General features: G+C 41.8%; 1 protein-coding gene across 3 annotated transcripts in view; it reads left to right on the top strand.

Annotated features, from left to right (window-relative positions):
* Positions 1–23,317, top strand: part of LOC119650434 (la-related protein Larp4B) — a 90,478-nt gene that overhangs the window by 57,894 nt on the left and 9,267 nt on the right. For all 3 annotated transcript variants that reach the window (XM_038053253.1, XM_038053255.1, XM_038053254.1), the window contains exons 2-9: positions 2,802–3,384; positions 10,147–10,396; positions 10,470–10,610; positions 10,673–10,891; positions 10,982–11,258; positions 11,324–11,518; positions 11,574–12,029; positions 12,157–13,716. In XM_038053253.1, the coding sequence (XP_037909181.1) occupies positions 2,802–3,384; positions 10,147–10,396; positions 10,470–10,610; positions 10,673–10,891; positions 10,982–11,258; positions 11,324–11,518; positions 11,574–12,029; positions 12,157–13,716 (3,681 nt within the window). The remainder of the gene's footprint in view (positions 1–2,801; positions 3,385–10,146; positions 10,397–10,469; positions 10,611–10,672; positions 10,892–10,981; positions 11,259–11,323; positions 11,519–11,573; positions 12,030–12,156; positions 13,717–23,317) is intronic.

The following is a 23,317-nucleotide window of genomic DNA, read 5'->3' as shown; positions in this document are numbered from 1 at the left end:
ACTGTCCCTAGGGTCAAAGGGCAACATTTTCTCCTTCGACTATGTGCGCTGTAACTGATAATCTTATGCATGACCTTTGTTTCCGGACAATATTTATCGCACGTTATTCGATAGATACGCTTTCTTCCTCCGCTGATAAAGGATCCTTGACCCTTCCTAGTAAACTCCTCAAGGTGGACGATCGACTTCGATCTACAACTTTCAATTGAAACATTTTTATTCAATTCATGATGTTGAGTAGTAGGTAGGAACATGGGATTATTATCCCCCTCGGGTGACTTCCTTAAACTGTGAAAATAGTGTTATATGGACCTGCCTATTGTATGGCTTGATTTTCTTTACGATTAGCTTCTCAATATTTGGAGGATTATATCCGTTCTTAATAGCGGTGCCAATAATGTGCTGTCGTTCCTTATTCAAACCATATTCCGAAAGAGGGTATATGATCAGTCGGTGAGTCATGCAATTGTAGGCCACCATTTATTGGGAAAATACATGGTGCGAAGTTATTGGTATCGTTGTCCAAATGTCCAGATTTCGAAAAGGATATGGGCTCTGGTTTCTTGACTCAAAGTTCGCGCATTGAAATCGCCTGCAAATATTGTCTAACATCTCATATTGTGTCATCGTGAGCGAGGAGGAGCGTAACAGCTGCAGCTAATGAACCCCTTCATCACCCATGTTGCATTATTGTAATTTCCAAATGGTTCATAAATTAAGGCCACGTTTACATTCGATCCTCGAATAGTTTGTGGAAGCAGGCGCCGCACTGTTTAACAGTGGTTGAGGTTCATTTATATATTTCTAGATCCTTACGTTTGGTAGTAATCTCCTGCATTCTGGCTCTAGTCTCGGCTTGTTTTCTCTTGATTTAGTTAATTTCGGTATGAGATCCCCTTTCTGTCTCCACCTGAGCGTGAGCTGCACACTATGACCCTAGCGCGTTAGTCCTGGATCCGTTTTTAGCTTTCGAAGGTTGTTCGATAAGTCATGGCCGATATTTTTTCAATTTGAATTGATACACTTTGGAATACTTTTTTTGGTTATTGAAAGGAGAACCATTCTACGGATCAGTATAACACATCGTTCAATAAGTCCCGGGACTAACTATGAAATCAACATTTTATCGGCAAAATTCTTTATTATTCATCAACATAATCTCGTTCAAGGGTTATACAATCATTCCAACGCTTCTCTAACTTTTCAATGCCATGTTTGTAGAACGATTTGTCTTTTGACTCAAAATGAGCCTCAGTAGCAGCGATCACCTCCTCATTTGAGTCAAATCTTTTTCCCTGGAGCATCTTTTTGAGATCCGCAAAGAGCCAGCAGTCGCTGGGGCCAGATCCGGCGAGTACGGAGGATGAGGAAGCAATTGGAAGCCTAATTCGTTGAATTTGGTCATTGTTTTGATTGACTTGTGGCACGGTGCGTTGTCTTGATGAAAGATGACTTTCTTCTTCTTCATGTGTGGGCGTTTTTTCGCTATTTCGGCCTTCAAACGATCCAATAACACCATGTAGTATTCGATATTGATGGTTTTTCCTTTTTCGAGGTAGTCAGTGAAAATTATACCATTCGCATCCCAGAATACGGACGCCATCACTTTGCCGGCCGACTGTTGTGTTTTTGGACGCTTCGGGCGGCTTTTACCGGTCGTACGCCATTCAGCTGACTGCCGATTTGACTCCGGAGTGAAATGGTGAATCCATGTTTCGTCCACTGTCACATATCGACGCAAAAAATCCTGTTTATTGCGAGTGAGCAGTGCCAAACAGCTCTCCGAATCATTGATACGTTGTTGCTTTTGTTCCATTGTGAGCAAACGCGGAAGCCATTTGGAAAAAACCTTTTTCATAGCCAAGTTTTGGTGCAAAATAGTAAATGCACTACCAGTTGATATGTTCACCATCTTAGCTATCTCGTGCACTTTCATTTTGCGGTCATCCATCACGATTTTCAATACTTGCTTGGTGTTTTCGGGTGTTACTCCCTCATTTGGCCGACCCGAACGTTCCGCATCATTTGTATCAGCACGACCGCGTTTCACGTCGAAAACCACCGACAAATGGTTGTTTTCGACGGAGTAGAGTCCGGATAACGTTTTTCAAGCCATTGCTGAGCTTGAACAGTGTTTTTTCCCCATTAGAAAACAATGTTTTATCAACACACGAAACTCGTTTTGGTCCATTTTTTCACGATTGCAAAGGTAGCGTCAGTTTAACCACTATAGCTTTCTAGGTTATGTTTCGAATTACATCAAATTTTGACACATTTTATCTGAAGGTTGGTACTTCTGAATCTTGGTATATAAATGGCATTATTAGCGTCATTTCTACGCTAGTCCCGGGACTTATTGAACGATGTGTTAAGTAGCGGAGTATCATTTTCGACATGATTTCTTTTCTCCCGAAGGTGCCAAAGACGGAAGGTGGTTCTTTGATTTGTGCCCGGTACAGGGAAGAAAGAACTGCTTCAAATTGGATTACAAAGTGAAAAAATGGGAATTTCAGCGATTCAAAACTCAACTGAAAGAACTGAATGGAGTTGGTCGTCTTTTTATTTTATCTGTTATAAATCGCCAGAGGGTTTGCCAATGGATTTTCCATTTGAAATTGATGCTAGCAATAAATCTTTCCTTTCAAATTGGTGACTGGATTACAAATATGTAGATATTTTCTTATTTTTGTTGAAATTTCTCTAAAATTCTGATTCATAATGTGGTTTTTGCTATGTGTATATTGCATTTGACAGTACAAACTACAGTACTTTAATAACGCCTCATTTTCTTCTCTTTACAGCGGGATACGTGTACATGAATGGGGAGACAGTTAATTTGCCCGCTACTGGAGCGGTATACACAAGTATACCAGAAACAATGTTGAGTGCTAATCCATATGCTTCAACAGTAACAGTAGCAGCTTCGTCTATTGCGACTGTTCTACCACAAACGACTATAACCGTTCAAGAAATTGTACCACAAACGCAGTTAGCACAACAGCCACAACAAACTACACAACCCGCTATGCACGGATCAGCTGTTGATTATCCTACAATGAATGGAACGATACCAGTTGGTGTAGATGGTCAAAATTATTATACAAATTCGGAAGAGAGCGATCAGAGTGTACCAGGTGTACCAGGACAACAACAAATGTCTTCGACTGCCACACATACAGTAGATTCATCAGCGCAATCTTCATTGAATACAGGAACAAGTGTTTCAGCCACCACTAGCAGTGGAAGTGGTGGCGGGAGCGGTGGAGGAGGGGGTGGTAGCAATTCAAATGGAACTACAATGGTTATGGGTCCAGAAGGTGTTCCCATACCTTTAGAGCAACTTAAACAAAAATTAGCAACGCAGTTAGATTATTATTTTTCACGGTAAGTTTCTTTAATAGTTTAAATGTATTTTTAGTTATTGGTGATAAGGAAATTAGATTCGATTTTGTGTCGTGAATAATAAAAGTAATTTTGAATGATTAGAAGCACTCAAGGCTTTGGAAGAGTAAAAACCCTTCAAACAAGATTACATTGACAATTTTGATGATACTTTATGCGTTCAATGTTCCTTTCTCTCAAATCTTCCCTTCTTCAGAAGTTCGATCACTTTACAAAGAAGCTAGTGGCCCTATTTAATTATGATCACATTCAATGCTAATCAAGTGAAAAGTCTGTCACTCAACTGTGGGTTAAGTCTAAAGGCAAACACGAACATCCATGCAGAACGGCGCGATGTCAAGGGACTGACAGTGAGTCAGCTCTGCTATTCCAACGTTGATGTCCTGATGGTTTAATGATTAAGGTGATAGATTGCGTCCAACATTCAATACCTTTTTTTTTGTAAAACAATTTATCTTTGCTCTCAATATAGGCCTCAGTTTCGACAATCGCTTTTTCAACTGAATGAAATTTCTTCTTCTTGGGTAACCACAAAACCCTATTAAAATCGGTTTGATTTCTTTTTTTTTACATACTTTGGAAGGTGGAAAGGATCAAAACCTACCGCTAGCTCCTGCCATACGGTTATGTGAGACTTTTACTTACTATAAAACTACCTCCTTCTTTTTCGCTTACCCCGTGGGACTGCCATTTCGGTATTACGTCGCGGGGCAGGATCAGTTATGAACTGTGGCTCCTATCGTTAGTTGTAACTTTCCTCTGAAGCTCCACCCTCCTCAGCAGATTGTGAATCGTTTTCTTAATTTTTCCTCCGCCCTCCAAGATGTTTTAAAGGTTAGCATGTGGTCCACGATATTCTCGATTGTCAACCGTGCCCCGGCATCAATTTCCGCCTCCGCTCTGTGTGCGGCAAACCGCGGGCAGTTAAAATCAACATGCTCTGCATCCTCCGGAATCATCAATGCGGGAAGTCGTCACGCCTGAAGCGATGCACGGTGCCCTCCTTGTCCGCTTAGGAATTGAGTTAGGTGGTAACTAACCTCACCGTGCCTTCGTTGGATTCATTTCATCTGGAATAATCCTATGTGTCCAGCGTCCTTTTGGTGAATCATCTCTTTGTTTGCCATTCCATAATAGGTTCACTTCGCTCAATTGCCGACGATAGGTATAGAATTTGCCCATTGCATATGATGGGTCATAGAGGCGTCGATCCTCTTTCGGCAATATGTCGATGGGGATCATGCCTGCTATCATACAAGCTGGTTCGTCTGAAGTTGTACGGTAAGCGGACGACGTTCGCAATGCACTCAATCAGTATGGGGCTGCGATTTTTCTTCTATTTGCTTCCAACTTCAAAGACGGTGCCCAGACTGGAGCTGCATAAAGCAAGATGGATCTGACAACTCTCGAGATCAGGAGCCGACGGTTTTGCCTAGGACCACGGAAGCTTTGGTTGCTAAATTTTCAAAGTGTGACTTGAATTTCAGTCTTTGGTCCACCATGACTCCTAGGTATTTAAGCGTTGGCTGGCTGAGACTATATGATGTTGAAAGTAGTGTTGAAAAAAGAGAACTAGGTTTTTTTCCTTATCCTGTAAATATTTTTATTTTTTCCCCCATACGATCGTTTCGGAGACCACGTGCTACGTGATTAGGCACTAGCACTGAGGCACGTGGTGTCCGAAACGATCGTATGGGGGAAAAAATAAAAATATTTACAGGATAAGGAAAAAACCTAGGTCTCTTTTTTCAAACTATATGATGTGTTCACCAATTCTGATCTTTATCGACATCTGCTTCCTTCGCTTGGTGATCAAAATTATAATAATAATCGTTGGCGCAACAATCCATGTTGGATCAGGGCCTTGAAGTGTGTTAGAGCACTTCATTCAAGACCGTAACGGTACACTAGGAGGCAATGTGGTCAGCATTGCGCTCGCCCGAGATTATTACCCTGATTTGACTCAGGTACTCATTTACAGCTGAGTCGACTGGTATCCGACGTCAAATCACGATACAAATTCCACTGCCACCAGTGAGATTTGAACCGCGACCTTCCGTATGACAGCCTTGCGCTCTAACCACTCAGCTATCCGGTGATCAAAATTATCTCGGTTTTATGCTCCGCGAGTGTCAGACCAGCTTCCTCTAGCCAAGACCTAATTTCAAAAATTGCCTCGTGTGTGAGTACCTCGATCTCATCAATATCTTGTGCCACGATAGTCACTCCGATATCGTCTGCGAAGCCAATGATTGTCACTCCTTTGAGTAGTTGCAACTTCAAAATTCCGCCATACACTATTATCCACAGGAGAGGACCGAGGACTGATCCTTATGGAACCCCGCAGGTTGTTGTATACTTCTTAGGTCCATTGCCTGAATCGTAACACAATATCCTCTCCCGGAGAAATTCCATGACTATGTGTACCAGGTATTTAGGAGCGCCTAATTTAGTTAAAGCCGCAATTATTTTGCTCTATTTTGCCGTATTAAAGGCATTCTTCACGTCGAGATTAACTACCGCGCAAGACTTATTGGCATCCATTGCTTTTTCCGCAATTTTCGTCACCCTGCTGATGGCATTGACGATAGATCTTGCTTTTCGGAATCCGAACTGCCTGTGTGAGAGACCACCCTCCTTTTCTGTGATTGGTACACGCCTATTGAAGATGACCCGTTCGAAAAGTTTGCCGATGCCGTTTAGCAGGCATATAGGTCTATAAGACGAAGGATCCCCCAGAGGTTTATTTGACTTCGGGATTAGCACAAGCTTCTGTTTCCTCCACTCTTCTGGGAAAATCCCATCTATGAGGCACGTCATAAATGTTTCTGCGAACCACCTTGGAACTGTTTCGACGGCCACTGTCAGTGATTTATTCGGAATGCCATCTAAACCTGGGGCTTTACTTTCGGTAATATTCTTCGCGGCTTCCAGGACTTCTTCAGTGGTTATCTCTGGAATTTCACCGGGATCTACCTGGACAGGGGGTAGGTTCGGTTCACTTGAAACTAGTGGGAAGAGGGTGCTAATGATATCCCTCAGAAAATTAGTGTTGGTGATCGGCGGTGAACGCTTTCCATTTATGAATGCCATAACTGCCTTTTATGCACCTTTTCATGGGTCGAAGGTCCGCTTCGTTGCATAACCTCTTGAGGTGTTCAGTTTTACTTCTAGAGATGGCTGCTTGCAATTTTTCTTCGCCTTCTTGTATTGGTTTTGCAACTTTTCAGACTCAGGCCGGTTTCTGGTAAGTTGGCTGTGTCTTCTGGCTTAAAGGCAAACTTTACGAAGATCTTCGGTTTCCGCATTCCACCAGAAGTTGGGCATTCATTTCTTGAGTACCGTGCAGTTGGGGTATGGAAGCGTAACACGCTTTTTGTATCTTTTTAAGAATTCGCGCCACCTTTTCTCCGCATCTTCGGCACAACTTATATCTATCATACTTGCTTGACTAGTTTCTCGAAATGTGTCCAAATTCCAGGCATTTGAAACACCGCTTTGGCGATATCTGTTCTTGCAGTCGACAGCTGACTCAGCCGATGCGTATTTTGCCAACAGTAATAGCCTTTATTGCTCGAATGGTAAGGCTATTGTGGCCGTCTGAGTACCACCATATGCATTACGGAACCTTATTACATTGAACTCAAGGATCGAATCTAGTTCGAGTTGAGTCTTTAAGGCCTCGCAGATCTCCACTTTGGTGGTGATCTCATCTAGGTCCTTGCATTCAATCAGCATTGAGTCCTGTCTCACCTTTACCTCCGCTACTTTGGCCAGTGATGACTTGATCTTCTTATGTAAATCGTGGGACTTATTCTTCCCTGGCCTAAGCCAAAGGAGCAACTCGCCTTTCTGCGTATATCTTATACGGTTCAAGGGTTCACTCAGGTCCAAGAGGGGACTGTCTGTTTTCACTTTCCGCAAGATTTCCGCATATGTCGCCTCGGTTGTTGATTTTATAATCAGCGCATCGGGTCGCGACCTCTTTTGTGGCCTACTTTTGTCTGAGTAGAGCCACTGACGCGTATCTCCTGAGGGTTTGGTAGACTTTCACCGGGAAAGCTTGCTGATTGCACATGTTGTGTTTTACCTTTCTTGCGCTTTGAAGTCAGCTCTTGCGATTCTATATTAATGTTCCTATGTCGTTTGCGGGGCTCTGCTATTTTTTTTTTCTCAAAGGCAATCCACTGCTTGATTATCAGCTCTAGTCCGAGTTCCTATTAGATCTATTGATTTTGAGGACGTTTATGTTGCTACTTCTACTGTAGCTTTTTTCTTAGAGCAGTGTAGCTCGTTTCGTGTCTTGGCTTTTTATTTCGCCGTGCACGTTGTCCTTTGTCCTCGCCATTTACAGCATTAACGTCGTTTGCTGCCGAAGTTTTCTTCTTTATTGGTGCTCTAGCTGTCAGCGACCTGGAGAGTATTGAGATTTTTACAAATGTTGCGACGTAAGTTTATCCCACCGAAAGTCTTCTTTTTTGTGACTGTTTGGAATTAGCCTTGAATATCTCTCAGTCTGCCTATAAAATCGTGATAAAAGCGGTGGCGCGGTCAGGTAATTTTTTGAATCGCTTCTTGATAATCAGTTAGATAACGTTTTGGAAAGTTTCTAAATTCCGCTTAGACTGACAATTTCCAGGGAGTTTCGGTTTTGTGTTGCTTCGATCTTGAATCCAACGGTTTCACTTGATATTTTGCGGGGTTTGAAAATTAGCCATGACGCAACAAAGTGAATACGTTGAATAAATGCCAAAGAAATCGAAGCCAGAAATAGTAAGCTTTTCCAACGGCTTAAAGTACTAGGTCATGATTCAAATCCGAGGTAAGTTTGGACGGCTGTTGTGATGGAGTTTTATTTGAAATAATCAAAAAAAGCCAATGATATATTGGCTCTGGAAGATGTGATCCTTTTTGATGTGGGGGAAGACATTTCCGAAACATCTGGGACCATGACTATACCAACTTTTAGCTGCTAGATTGCGATTTTTTATTTCAAGATCATCCGTGGAACTGGACTTTAAGGTACCCCCGTGATAACGCAGATAACATTCGTCGGAGTTGATTTTGTTGACCTTTCACACATTTTACACATGAACATCTTAAGGAAACGAACAGATGGTGATCTGAGGGTTATAAGACTAGGGAATGGCGGGGATGGTCCAAAACGTTTCATCCAAACGAGTTCAGCAGTTGTATCGTGGCGTTGGTCGTGTGAGCGTCAGGCTTTTTCGTGCAGCAGATCCTTTCCTTTGTGTCTGATCTTTTGAGATAAAACACTGAGAAAGGAGATGATCCCCGAAATACTGTACTTACAAAATTATTAACCAATAAATAATAGAGTTTCTAATATTCGAGAGTTTTGTGATTGTTTCCTGCAGCAAAGAACTGGAGTTTGCGGAAACATTACAGGAATCATGAATCGCATTTCGATATTTCCCGCATGTTCTTCAGCCACATTTAAAGGTCTTCCGCTCCTCTTTTTAAACTCAGAACACCACTTGTACACACTTGTAGCGATTGACGGCGCAGATTTTGCCTTTGACGGGAGATTGAATCGGCATTTTTCGTAATATATGCTCCTAGATAAAAAGTTGTGGCGGCACAGGCCATTCTTGACATTTCTCATCCCTAATCTCGTGTCAGGTTCCGCCCTAATCTCGCAAAATCTATGACTGGCGGCCGCAAACTCTTCTCTCATCCTATGGCACCTATGGCTACAGGCAGGTGGATGTGAGTCTCGCACTGCGCCGAACGTTTTCGTGGCATTTCTTTCTGGTGGATATTAGCACCCCCATATTAGGCGCAGACTTCCTGGGTCACTATGGACTTTTGGGGGAGCTTCAGAATAAGGTTTTGATAGATCCCACAACCTCGTTACAGACGTCAGGGAAAATTTCCACCTCCCAAGAAGACACTTTCGATTATTTTCGAGGACTTTGTCGACCACCACATTCACCCACTTCTCAGAATGTATCGCAACATTACTAGGGAAAGTAGTTTCTCTTAGCCGGTTAAGGACTATGTGCAGCACCACATCAACACCTCCGGCTCTCCAGATCCCCAAACTTCTCAAAAGTGCGTCCACTTTCACTGCAGACTCGTGTCGCGGCTGCGATATGTCGCCACAATGTTGAATTGGTCTCGTTTTGAAATGGAGGAGTCAAGTTATTTGGCCGTGTTGCCAAAATGTTCAAAAATAAATCCCTACGGCAGTGAGGGTCTCATTATCCTTGCTGGACTTGTCTCGCATAATCGCCGCTCGAGTGTGGTAATTTTTTCGAAAACTCCTGAGCCCAACATCCGTTCTAACTAATGCGTCCGCGATGATTATTACATCAGTGATCTTCGAGGACCCGTTGATGGCTATTTTTCTCTTTTCAATAAAATTTTTTCTCATATACAAATCCGGGAATCATATGATTTGCAGATAGATTTTGTCACGTTTTCGGTGAGGGGGAGATTGGCAGTACAATGGTCGTTTTCGATCACTTTAAAGAAATGTAGGTGTTCCATTCCTGTCGCTTTAATCTCGATGTTTGGATCCATGTCAGTTTTACTTCCAAATAATTAAGAATTCCGATGAAATGTCTCACTTGGCTTCACCAGGGTCTTATTGGCAAAACTGATACCTATTCCCGGCAAGGGATATCTGAAGATAAACTATTCACTCAGTTTAACAAATGTCTTTCTAGTTTACTATTATAAATGGACAATTGCGCTAACAAATTAATTTTTCTTTTCCAGAGAAAATTTGGCCAACGACACTTATTTATTAACACAAATGGATAATGACCAGTATGTTCCAATTTGGACTGTAGCTAATTTTAATCAAGTAAAAAAACTTAGCAAGGATATACGGCTAATAACAGAAGTGTTACGTGAATCTCCAAACGTTCAAGTGGACGAAGAAGGATTAAAAGTGCGCCCTAATCATAAGAGATGTATAGTAATTTTGCGTGAAATACCTGAAAATACCCCAATTGAAGATATTAAGGTAAGTGCTTGCTGAAAATGGGGTGCACGTGCGTGTGATGGGTTACATTTCGAATTGTATTTTCATTTTTCAGAATATATTTAGCGGTGAAAACTGTCCACGAGTGATTACTTATGAATTCGCCATCAATAATTCTTGGTATATAACCTTTGAATCTGATGAAGACGCCCAAAGAGCTTTTAAATATTTAAGAGAGGAAGTAAAAGAATTTCAGGTGAGTTGATGATATTCTGGTTGGAATTTCACATCATCAACTTATTTGTAAAATATTTTTAGGGTAAACCAATTAAAGCCCGAATAAAAGCCAAACCGATGAATAGGTTACCAATGGCGCCCATCCAATTGTCATTGAAAAATGACTATCGGATAACACCACCGCCTTCTGTATTCGATGCTGCTGCAGCACTTCCATATCAAACGCAACAACGTTATGTTTACCCAACAAATGGTGCTGTATCGATGCCGCAAGGTGCCTACGGCAATCAAATTATGTTTGTGAGTATCATTCCCTTATGCTTTTATTATCGTCCTAAGTTACTGGTTAAAATGTGAAGGAAAATGAAACTAACATGAAATCGACTTCAGCCCATTCAACAGCATCAGTTCTATTCGGGAATCATATCGCCTTGGCATGCAGCAGCTGCACCCACATCAGCTAATCCACATGGGCAGAATTTCTATGAAATTTACTCTACCAATGGCTTGAGTCCTCAGGTTACTTTCCCATTGTCGAAAACGCCCAGGTATAACAGTCATAGGAACAATACGGGAGGCGGTAACAGCGGCCACAATGTACGAAGTAGTAAGCAAAGAAACGCTTCAAATACGTCGCATGAGCATCGTAGCAATCAAACGGGGAATAGTAAGTTTAATGTGATTTGTAGGTGGGAAAAAGGCGTGAGTATTAAACTATTTTTCTTTGTTTAGATCAACAACCACAAACGCAGCAAACAAATGCGGGTGTCAATAGCAATCAACAGAATTCAATCCCAAACCATAGGCCGCATTATTATCAACAGTCGAATTCGAGCAAAAGTCAGCAGCTATCGCATACGGGGCAGCCATCCAGTACCCAACCGTCAGGGCCTAAAGGGGATAAGATGTCGTACAACTCCTCAAGCAGTATGTAGTCCTAAATATAGATTTTAAAGGATGATATTAATTTATGCACCATCAGGACATCAACAATCGTCGACACATCAGCCGCAAGCAACTTACTCTCATCAACATCAAAGCATACACGGAGACATTTCATCAGTATCAGCAGTAGGCGATGTTATCACTTCTACACACGATGAAAATATTATTCCGCAAACGCATCACCGTAATTCCAATATACCTAAAGATCCATGGCAATATAAAAATCGACGAAGAAGGCGAGATGACGACAGCTATTCGAATACAAATAATACTAGTTCACGATCGGCATCGAATACCAACACGGGACCCAGTAATTTGACACCAGGAAACCCGATTCAAACTCATCAAACGGCATTACAGGGCAACAACAACGGCAACAATTCTGTGAATTTACAGGTATCCACGAATTCAACTTCAGCCAGCGGCAAGATTTCGAGTCCTAATCAATCTCACTCCTCCGGACATCATTATTCATATGCTCACCATTATTCAGGTATGAGTCGTTACTATTTTACTTAGTACTCGGCAAGAAGATCTATTGATTTTATGATTAGAAAGAAAGTCTGCCACGTTTTGCGCGAATCTCACTGACTCTTGGATCGTTCGTTATTAAATTTTAGGTAATGCAACCAATCACAAACAGCAAGGAGGAAATCATCAAACGTCGTACCACTCTCAACACCATCAACAAAGTGCTACACAACCGCAGCTACAAGCACCGCCACAACCACCGCAATTTGATTTGGAGGCATCGGCATTTCCTCCACTACCTGGCCTTGAACAATCAAATTCCGTGCAGAATTCAAACGTCGCGAGTTTTCCATCACTTATACCACAGTCATCGTCAACACTAACAATGACAACAACACAAAATAATAGCACATCATTACTAACAAACAATAACAAACCTACAACTGCCATTTCTGTCTCATCGCTGCCAGGGAGTGGAGTCTCAGCGAATGCTGCTGACATTTCGATAAATAGTGCCGCTGCCGATTTAATATCCTCTCCTAGCGTGATAACATCACCGCAACAAAGTCATAATGCAAATAATACTAGTTCCTCATTCTCCTCTGCCTCCGTGTCCACTACAACGACGCCAGTACTTCCACAAACTAGTAATTGGTCCGAGCCACGTCTGTCTGATGTTATTCGCGGTACAGCTCGGGCGAAGTCGCAACCACAAAAGGAAAGCGCCAAAAATACATCAAACGGTCTAAATAGTAACGCTTATTCGACGAATAGTGTAGTGAATAGCAACAATTATCGACAGTCAGCTAATGATGTAACGACGGTTTCAACGACGTCCCACTCTCATCAAAACCCTGTTTTAAACTTGAATATTAGCGGCAGCGGCATTGAGACTGCAATAGACGTGGGCACTGTAGCATTGACGCCACCATTTTCTCCGGAAACAAAAACTACGAATAAAGTACTATTAATTAATAACAATAATCCTAATACTGTGATAAAGTGTGTAACACATAATACGGCTGATAAGGCAACCAAGACTGACGAGTCACTGCTGAATGGAGTAGATAATAATTTGTCAAATTCTTCGACTCAAGACGTGATAGCAGCCACTCAGACCACAAGTTATGCTGTCAATGCTCAAAGTATGCCTGCACCTGCTACTGCGAATGTTGCCACAATGACTTCATGTGATATTACAAGTAGCGGAAGCGGTAAACAGATTTCAGTGAATTCATCGTCGTCGGCATCATCAACGACAGCCGCACCAGCTGCTAGCCAAAGTGCGGCTGTAAGCAAGACGAATCCCCCAGTCGCGAACACAAAATCGTCCGCCACAAATCAATTGGCCAAACAGAAACTATCCATAACTACCGCTGCTGCCACGATATCCTCATCGACTAGCCAATCGTCAACGTTGAACACTGGCAATTCACCAGTATCACCGCTACCAAGTGATGGAGTTGTGTTTTCTCCATGCGGTAATGGCACCAGATTGAGTTATGCGCAGGTAGCACAACATCATAAGGATAATATTACTACGACCAAGGATCGTAAGACATCTGAATCTTCTTCTTCGGTTCCCAGCAGTGCTGAGAAACAGACGCAACAGGCCATTGCAAATGTTGAAAAGGATAAGAAGAAAGATTCAACAATAACTAGTGCAGTTGTTAAGACAGCGCATGTAGCTGAACCGATTAAGGATCGCGGTAAGTTGCTAGTTTAGTTTTCATTTATTGTAAAACGCAGTTAGGCCTTAAAAATGAAGTTTGACGTAATTTTCGAGAAATGTCTCATATTTTTATTAGGAATAATCTCATTGAAATATTATATTGGATATAATTCGCTACGTAGAATGACTCAAAATTTTTTCAAATTCGAAATTCAATTAAAACAACAATTCAGACAGTTATCAAAGTTTAGAAAGGATGTATCTGTGTTAGTGTCCTCTTACGACGTTGCACCGAGAACAATATGGAGCTTTACCTTAATCGCAATATTATTTTTCTTAAAAATGTTCACATAGGATATGAATAGTGGTTTTTGCATGCACATAAATTTAGGACGTCCACATTTTATTTACTCTTTTTCTGTTTCTGGCTATGACGAATCTTGTTATCTGTATTGATCTATGTCGAAAAATGGCTTTGTTTCCTTTCAATTATTGCTGCAATTCCAAACATTTATTGATAGCAAACACCTACCTAGCCACCAACTCCTGAGTACAGCTTTTGGGGAGTGTAAAACATCACACCTAATGCTCTGCAAGTAATAAGTCTATAGCAGTGGAACAGCACGGGGTAATGAGATCGAGAGGCTGAGGCGACCACCGTATCCGTTAATATGGTAAATTATGATTTTTGGTTAACTCTACTCCTAACGGGGGCGAGTCAATGGAATCCAGTCCACATTGCTGCCATAGTTAGTTCTCCGTTACCTTTTAGTTGCGGAAATCGAGCTTTTTTGGGATCTTCGATACCGTTGCCGAAGAACAATGTACATTCCGATAACCGATTTCAGCCTTTGCGTGATAGCTGAAAATCATAATCGATAATAATAATAATAATCGTTGGCGCAATAATTCATATTGGATCAGGGCCTTGTGCCGTGTTAGAGCACTTTATTCAAGACCGTAACGGTACACTACAGTGCACTGTAGGTGGACATATGGTCAGCATTGTGCTCGCCCAAGATGATTACATTGATTTAGCTCAGGTAATCATACACAGCTGAGTCAACTGGTATCCAACATCCAGTCACGATAAAAAATCCCTCTCCCTAAATGAGATTTGAACCGCGACCTTCCGCTATGACAGCTCAGTGCTCTAACCACTTGAGCGTTCTTTTTCTTCAGTCTTTGTCTCGTTCACAAGCGAAGTCGGCTCGTCGTGGTCGGTTCCGCCATTTGGCTCTATCGAATGCTTGATCTGGGTGCAATCTCCAGGCTTTTAAATCCCCATCCAGCGCATCAAACTGCCGCTGTTTCGATCAATCTTTTGGTCGTTTATCATCGATTTCGATGTTCAGACTAATCTTGGCAAGTGAATTCTCGTTTGCACGAATTGCCTGACCATACCATCGAAGACACCTCTCTCGCAACTTTTCTACGATCGGTGCATCCCCATAACGATCGCGGATATCCTCATTTCGGATGTGATCTAAACGTGTGACGCCACTAGTCCAACGTAGCATCTTCGTCTCCATTACCGCAAGACGCCGTTCATTGTCTTTTATAGTCGGCCAACACTCAGAACCATAGAGAGCGACTGGACGGACGACATTGCGGCAAATTTTAGATTTGAGAGGTTCGTTGATACGTTGATCACAAAGAACACCAGTTGTGGAACGCCACTTCATCCAGTTTGCGTTAAGGCGTGAAGCAATTTCATAACGCAGTTCTCCATTGGCTGATAGCGTTGACCCGAGGTATTTAAATCACTCAGTTTTGGGCAGATCACTGCCGCTGGCAGTGATTGTGCCGTGTACGATCCTCCTCGAACGCCCATTGATTTGTGAATCATATTTATATTTCATGATAGTGGAAGCCTATCTGATATCTCTTAAAGTCCGGTTCATGCTCGTGATATGGGCGTAGTCACAATAACTATGAAACTCACCCAAGGGGCAACTTCAAACCATCGGACCATCCCGGATCCCGTAGCACCAAATAACCTTTGGCTAGGCTTCGTGTCAAAATTCCCTGCAGACTAGGGTTTGATTGTTCTTCTTTTCTAGATCCCCATGCTTCTCTCTTACATTAAATGTTTATTTAATTATTGGTAATCTTAGTCCAAGTTAGTTATTTGCATGGTGTTGAAACTGGGCGACGGCTTTTTCAATCCGGGCTACTTGAACAGCATGGATTATAACGTGGCTCTGATCGATCATTAACTAGTCTAGAAAATGGGTAGGATAATACGAGAAGGGCTTTTGTAATAGTATTTCTTTTTAGCAAGTAGTAAACCTACAATGTACACTTGAGGGCACAATGTATACAATCGCACATATCTGTTTTCACCTTTTCGTTCAGAACTACGTCGGCCAAGCGGAGTAATGACTTAAATTCATATGGGGAGATTTTTAGCAGATTCAATAAATGAAATAATTTGAGCAGCTTGATGGCATGTTGTATTCCTTTTTCGGTTTCTATTGACGATAGAATCGATACACTAATGTACACGCTAAGTACTAATATACAATGTATAACCTTATACCTAAAAAATACCCTTTTATACATAATAAGGCCCGCGACGGTTGTTATCTGAATTGGTGGTCTTCGTTCGATGATATTTTATGGCTTTTAAAACTCAAATACCTGTTTATAAACCTATTGAAACGCTACCCTGTGTAATGACAGTAATGAAAAACAGGATGATCAAGTGATCCTTTGAGTGCTACAATCCCTCACATGTCATTGTACAAAACTCAAGTGTCTATACCAATGTGTGGGCCGCATCTTCAAAATATCTGCACAGAGACAGGAATGCGCCTATGCCTGTTAAACCAAAACACGAGATAAAACTTGGAAATCAAAATAAAAAAAAACGTCGGCTCAATCGGGCGCATGGAGACGTAAATCTCCGGGCCCGAGTGCCGCGATCGAGAGGGAAGATCCACGACGGGTTACAGTTTAGATCCTTGCTTCTCCTGCCTCAGATGGTTATTGAGGCGCAGCTCTTCAGGTTCGTTCCCTCCCTTCCTTGACTTCCTCAGGCCAGTATTTGGAGGATGCACCCTATAAAAGTTTTGGGGGGTCAAAGAGGAGGGGAAGAGGAGGAAGTCCTCAAATTAAAAAGATTTAAGTAGAATTCATTGTTTTATCTATACTATAAATCCCTACACCTCATCAGAAATGATAGAAATATAAAATAACATATGAACAAAATGGAAAACAAGGAAAACCGGAAGAATTAACAAAAGTTCAAATTGGTAAAGCAAAAAAATAAAATATAAATAATGCAAAGAAAAAGTAAAATTTATATAATGAAAATAAATAATGGAATAGAAATAAACTAAGGATATATCGCTCAACGAATCCCAACAGAGGCGTCCATATAGTGCATTTTTCGATGACGGAAACGAAAGAATATTGGGGTGGACTTTGGAGGTTACCCGCCCAGCATACTGAGTGGATCATCGCCGAAGGCACCCGCCATGCCACTACGCCTGGCATGAATTTTCCGAATGTGACGAAGAGGAAGTTCGACGAGCTATAAACAGCTCGAGGAACTGCGAGGAACTGGAGTGGCCCAGGTCTGGATCGGGTACAGAACTTCTGGTACAAAAAATTCACCGCCATATATACTGCATGGTCGGTTGGCACACAGCATAAATCAGGTCATGAATCATCCGGAGGAACTTCCACCCTTCCTCACTGCGGGGATTATCTACCTTATCCCTAAAAAGGGCACGGTACAGGCCCCCGTGGACACAGAACCGATTACTTGTTTACCAACCCTCTACAAATTCATAACGTCCACCCTAGAAGTCTGTTGCAAATAGTAGACATTTTCAGTCGTTATATTCGAATGGAGTTTCGATTGGACAAGTGACGAATCCAAGTCATCCACCTGCCGGACATAGCATTGGTGACCATCGAAGCCATGACCGAGACAGACTTCTACAAGTACCTAGGAATTCTGCAAGGAACCCATGCTCGAATTGGTGATCTGAAAGATGCTCTGCTGTCCGAACTCCTGCGACGTGTAAAACTGGTACTGAAATCACATCTCTCGGGGAAAACTAAAATAATCATGTGAATGTATTCGCTATCCCTTCACAGGCTTATAGGTTCGAAATGTTGCCGTGGACGAAGACAGATCTGGAAAACGTCCAGCGGCGGATACGGACAACTATGTCCAAATTCGGAATGCATCCAAAGTGTGACATCGGAGGTAGGGGTGTGGTTGACGTGGCGGCACAACATCGTCGCCAAGTCGACTCGCTGCGCGCTTATCTTTACAGGAAAGAGCAGGCGAGTCCCTTGTATGCGGCTGCCTGTAAGGCAGATTGTGGACTGACTCCACTTAACTTAAAGGATTGATCTTTCAATCCTCTGAGTGGGCTGAAATCGGATCAAGAGCGGATCAGTGAATGGAAATCGAAGGCAATGCATGGTAAACACGTGATTTATCTTTGACAGCCATTTGTCGAATAGATAGCTGTGTTCGGGGAGTTAATTAAGACGGAGGGATTCATGTGTGCTTTTCAGGATGGCGTGGTCCGACGAACGAAGCTAATAAGTTCATAATGAAAGAACGACCAGTGCAGAATGTATGGGTCCGCGTTAGAGACGTTGGATCATCTTACTTTTGGCTGCATTGTTATGGCGCTGGTGCAATACAACACCAGGTATAATGTTGCATATAAGGTGATCCATCAAAACCTTGCATACAAGCACCGGCTAATCACGGGGACATGTCCGGTTTAACGATATGAGCCGCAAGCAGGACTTATTAGTTTTGTTTATAGCATGTATTGGGATCGGGAAGTTCTAACTGATCGCCATATTCCACACAACAAGTCTGACGTACTGTTAGTTGCCAAGACAGTTCGCTCCGCGTATATTATTGATGTTGCTTCCCCCCATAATAGGAACATTAACCGGAAATACGTGGAGAAGTATGAGCTACTGGCGTCTCAAGCGTTTTACTTCAGTTGTGATTACTAGAACATTATGGATTCACTTTCGATTCATTTCATCGCATGGAATTTGGGTCTCATTTTCAAGAAGCTATTCTTGAAAGCGTTACGTCTGCAGTGACTCATTGTATGTTCACCTTTGCCACCACTGCAAGTGGATTGATTAAGCACCAGATACAAAGTAAATGTGATGTGTAAAACTCCTATAATTCCCACTTTCTGTTTCTTTCTTTTCTTTGCTGTGGATTATTAACCGGAATGTATGTTGAATTGTTTCTAGTCAGATTATCTCGTCAGGAGTTCTTTACGAAAGGTCGATTAATCGAATCTTCTGGATGTGTAAATTGGGGATTATTAACATTCTGCTACTATTATCATCGAAAGAGTATGCGAATGATTGCTGTATTTATTGATTTCGTAATTAGAGATGTTAGATTCTTAACAAAAAAAACACTTTCTAGCCTTGGCCGCGATAATTTTACACTCCTTCTAACTCCTGACTCCTTAGATGCACTCATAGCTATTCGAAAGCATGGCTATGATAATTGCTTAGGACGTGTTTTTCGAATTTTACCATATCTAATGCACAATTTCAAGAAGTATCTCTCCGAGATTTTCAAAATTGGTGTAAGTTTCCGCTTGTAACCGATTTTTTTCTCCATTTTGGTAGTTCCTCTTTCACATCCTTGATTCTAACTTCGTAATTTTCGAAAATTAAACCCTCCCGCACCGTCTCTATTTTTCCCTTTCCCCGGACCGGTTCATACCCTCTTCTTTTTTCCGGAAAAGCCTCCTCGCCATCCACCACCCCTCGCATGGAACGCAACCTGTCGAACTTCTGGCCGGCTAAAAGATACGACAAAGGGCGTCCAGATATTCGCAGCAAGAGAAAGCTTCGTTGAGTTTACTCGTTTGGTTTTTATATAATTTTTTGTTAAGAAGGTTTCTCTTTCCCTTTTTTGGACGAAATAGTAGAAATCAAATCAAATAGAAAATTAGAAATTTTATATTTACTGTTAATAGTGACACGGTCTTATTTAGTCCTTGCCGTTATATTCCGAAAGGAAAATTAATCACACTCTTGGGGTTCGCTGGATATCATCAGAGAGTCACCATGTTCTTCAAAAGAAGGATGGATGGCTAGCACAATGGGTAGAACTGAATGAGTCCCAAATACCACACGTAAAGTTATCGCGCTATATTTCTTTTTGAACTAATATTGCCCACTTCGAACAGCTTCCGATGCCGCTACGATCGCCTTGAACTTGGAGAGTTCATGTTGCCAGCAATATGCGCATACGGATGTGGCAAACCATTCTCCTCTGTCACGCTCGATTCGCCCGAATGCATTCAATAATGTGCAATCTGCGGCGAAAGTTGAGCAATTTAATCCAGAAAAAGGCGAATGAAATTCCGCTTCCGCGGCCACTACGCCTGTACACTTTAAAATAATATATAGGACAGGTCCAATACAACAAATATTAACATCTGAGCAAAGATATTGTTCGATTTTTTTTGTTCCCAAGCGTATGATTCATAAGTGCTCTTAATACGAATCAGGTCTGGTCTTGGCAGGGAATTTAAGAACTCTGTTCGGAATCTCTTCATTTTGCAGGTGACGAAAAATGCTCCATAAAACTGACAGCGGGGCTCTGTTCGTCTTTTGATGCGGGGAAAGGATGGTTATTATTTTTAATAAGGAATGTTACTTGAAATGTTTTTTTTCCTTAAACTTTGCCTTGACATGGCTATTTGTGTTTCGTGGATATCGATTGGTTCAATTGTTTTGTGATCTCCTAATGCGTCCTTTTCAAGTCATGACCTTTTGCTGTATCTGACAGGAATGTATGCTTATTAGAATTGTAAGTGAACCAACGAAACACTTTCACTTTCTTGATGCAAGAACACTCTCTGTCGAATCCCTCAAAACTGATGAAGTTTTCTTTCACTAAATATTTTAAATTGACAATCGTTTGGACTGCGCAATGAGGGTGGCGAGCGTATAATCGATTTTGCGGACATCATAAGTTCATGAATACATGGTTCATCAAACGATTGTCTCATCTTCCTACATTTTATAGTGAGAACAGTAAAATGCATATCGATTACATTCTCTTAAGATGCCGATACCACCGTCACTGATTGCAAACCCGTTTTCTATGAGACCATCGCACCTCAACATCGGCCGTTGATTGCCGTTCTACGAATCAAGCCACCGATAAAACAACGGGAGGAGTGGACTGGCCCGCCGCGCATTAAATGGTGGCGATTCCGTGGGAAGAAAGAAGAAATGATCTCACTTACACGATTACCAAGCATTACGAATTTGAAAGAATCGTGGAACCAAATTAAAGATATGATCCACAAAGCGGCCTTTGCAAACCTCGGTCAGCAAGCCAGGTACGCGGTACGTCAACCGAGATACTTGGCTTTGGAATGACGATGTTCAAATGAAGGCCCGTCAAAAGAAACGCCTCTACCCCAAGTTTAACGAATATAAAACACTCGCCAACTGGCAAATTTATAAGAATGTCAACCGAGAAGCAAAAAAAAAAAACGATCGCTGACACCCGAGCGGTCCATTACAAAAATCTTTACGATAAACTGGACACTCGAGAGGGTGGGAGGAATCAGTATCGAATGTACACAGGATATCGAACACTTCTGTTGCGTTTATAACAAGAACGGTACCTTGCTTACCAACCATCGAGCCGCGACACATAGGTGGCGAGAATATTTCGAGCAGATTTCAACTGAAGAATTCGTTCATCCTCCACTTCCACAATCAATGCCGACATGTGGAGTAGTTCCATATTTAATAAAATTTCTTCTTTCTCCTCTTTAGTTGCAGAAAGGCTACGTTGCTCCTTCCGCTGTTTTCGCTTCTGATCTCTTTTTTCAGCGTAATTTTTGCACATTGATCCAATTTGGAACTGCAAATCATCCATAACTCTTAAGATGAAGCTTTCGTTGAACATTCCAGCAGCCAAAACGGCTGCTATCTCAACTATTTTAAGGGCCGGAATGCTGGTGCTTCGAAGAAAGACGCTAAACGGTTGAGTTGAAATTCTCGTTTCCATTTTGCGTGCGGCCACTCAAGCATCTTTCCAACAAATCACTTTTCATTAAATCTTCATAAATGGGAAGAACGCATCTTTCGACGTTGGCTGCAGTGATGGAGGGTGATGCAGTAGCTTTTCATTGGCTCCTACAGCTTCGGCTTTTTTCCACCTACACCAGCTGCCGCGGTTTTTCGCCGGTTGAACGCCGATGGTAGTAAGTGACCAAGATTTCTTTTTTCTCAATATTTCCTCTGATTGCTAGTGCGGAATATGTAGATAATAAAGCAATGTTTGGGGCAATGGATTCGTGGTGCATGATGCGTTCGGAAAATCTAAAAATATTATAGGCGAAATGTAAAGACCATGTAGAAATGGGAGTCCTTCGCTGATAGTTCAATTCTCCAGATGACCTGAAGGGAGTTCTCAGGAGACGGAGTGCAGCGTAATCAAAAAAAATACGTTAGTGTACCCCCCGAACTCTATAGTGTTAAGGTACGCAACCCGGCCAAAAACTAAAATGCCTGTCAAAATGTCTTTATATGGTTTTGTAGGCAGCAATCAAGAAGACTATACACAGGAGCTGAAACTTGTCAAAAAAAAACAGGATAATAAATGAATCATCCGGTTTGAGGCCGAGTCGGCCAAATACACTAACGTCATCACACAAATGGGAACCAATACCAATGATGATGCGCAGAACACAATTGCGATCCTAACTGGAAAGCCTCGCCCGCCGTACGTTATATTGGTCCCGCAAAACTTCAAGGTTTGCCTAAGCAGTTTCACCTCCTGTCTTATATATGGTGGCACTGCGCGACGTGATATTCAGCCAAGCGACGCGACGCGGCTGATGATATTTTGCAGTCTCGCGTGTCATTTCCATATAATTAATTCAGTTGACTGCTATGGTTTTCCAATTTTGGTTTGCATACACCTGTTAAAATGTCAAAATATGTAATTGTTTATAGTTAGTTGTCGTGCTAGTGCAAAATAGGCATGTCACGTCGCGGCAGGTGTACTTAATGTAGTGTCGCGTCACGTAGCGTATATGGGGTCGTATCTTAATCGACTCAGTTGATTGTTATGATTTTTTAGTTTTACTTTGCGTCTACCTTAACAAGTCGAAATATGTAGTTGTTTGCAGTTGGCTCCCGCGCAAGTGCAATATAGACATGTCGCGCTTCGGCAGATGTGCTGAATGTAGTGTCGCGTCGCGTCGTGTAAATGTGGTCACACCTTTAAAAAATCGTATGACCTGGTAATCTATCATCTTTTACAATTTTACAATTTGAAAAGCAAGATTTGGAACATATTTCCACTTATTGCCATAACTTCCATTGGGGGCCGAATTTCACGCGTTTTGTGTATGGCTGGTTGCCGTTACAAAGTTCTTTCAAAAATGATTGGATAAGCAATTTAAAAGGATAAGAAATCTAAAATTGAAATAAAAGTCCCTCCGGTAAATTTGTCAACAAAATTTAATTTTTTTTTAATTATTATATTCAAACAAGTCGGAATACCGGAAGCCGAGTGCTTCGAGTATAAAGGTTTTGTCTTCATTTTTGTGAGAAACTCGCTATGCATGATTCTCCATTCGTACATAGCT

The sequence above is a fragment of the Hermetia illucens genome, chromosome 2, assembly GCF_905115235.1.
Source record: "Hermetia illucens chromosome 2, iHerIll2.2.curated.20191125, whole genome shotgun sequence".
In the NCBI taxonomy this organism is placed as follows: domain Eukaryota; kingdom Metazoa; phylum Arthropoda; class Insecta; order Diptera; family Stratiomyidae; genus Hermetia; species Hermetia illucens.
This window is presented reverse-complemented; position numbering and strand designations above follow the sequence as displayed.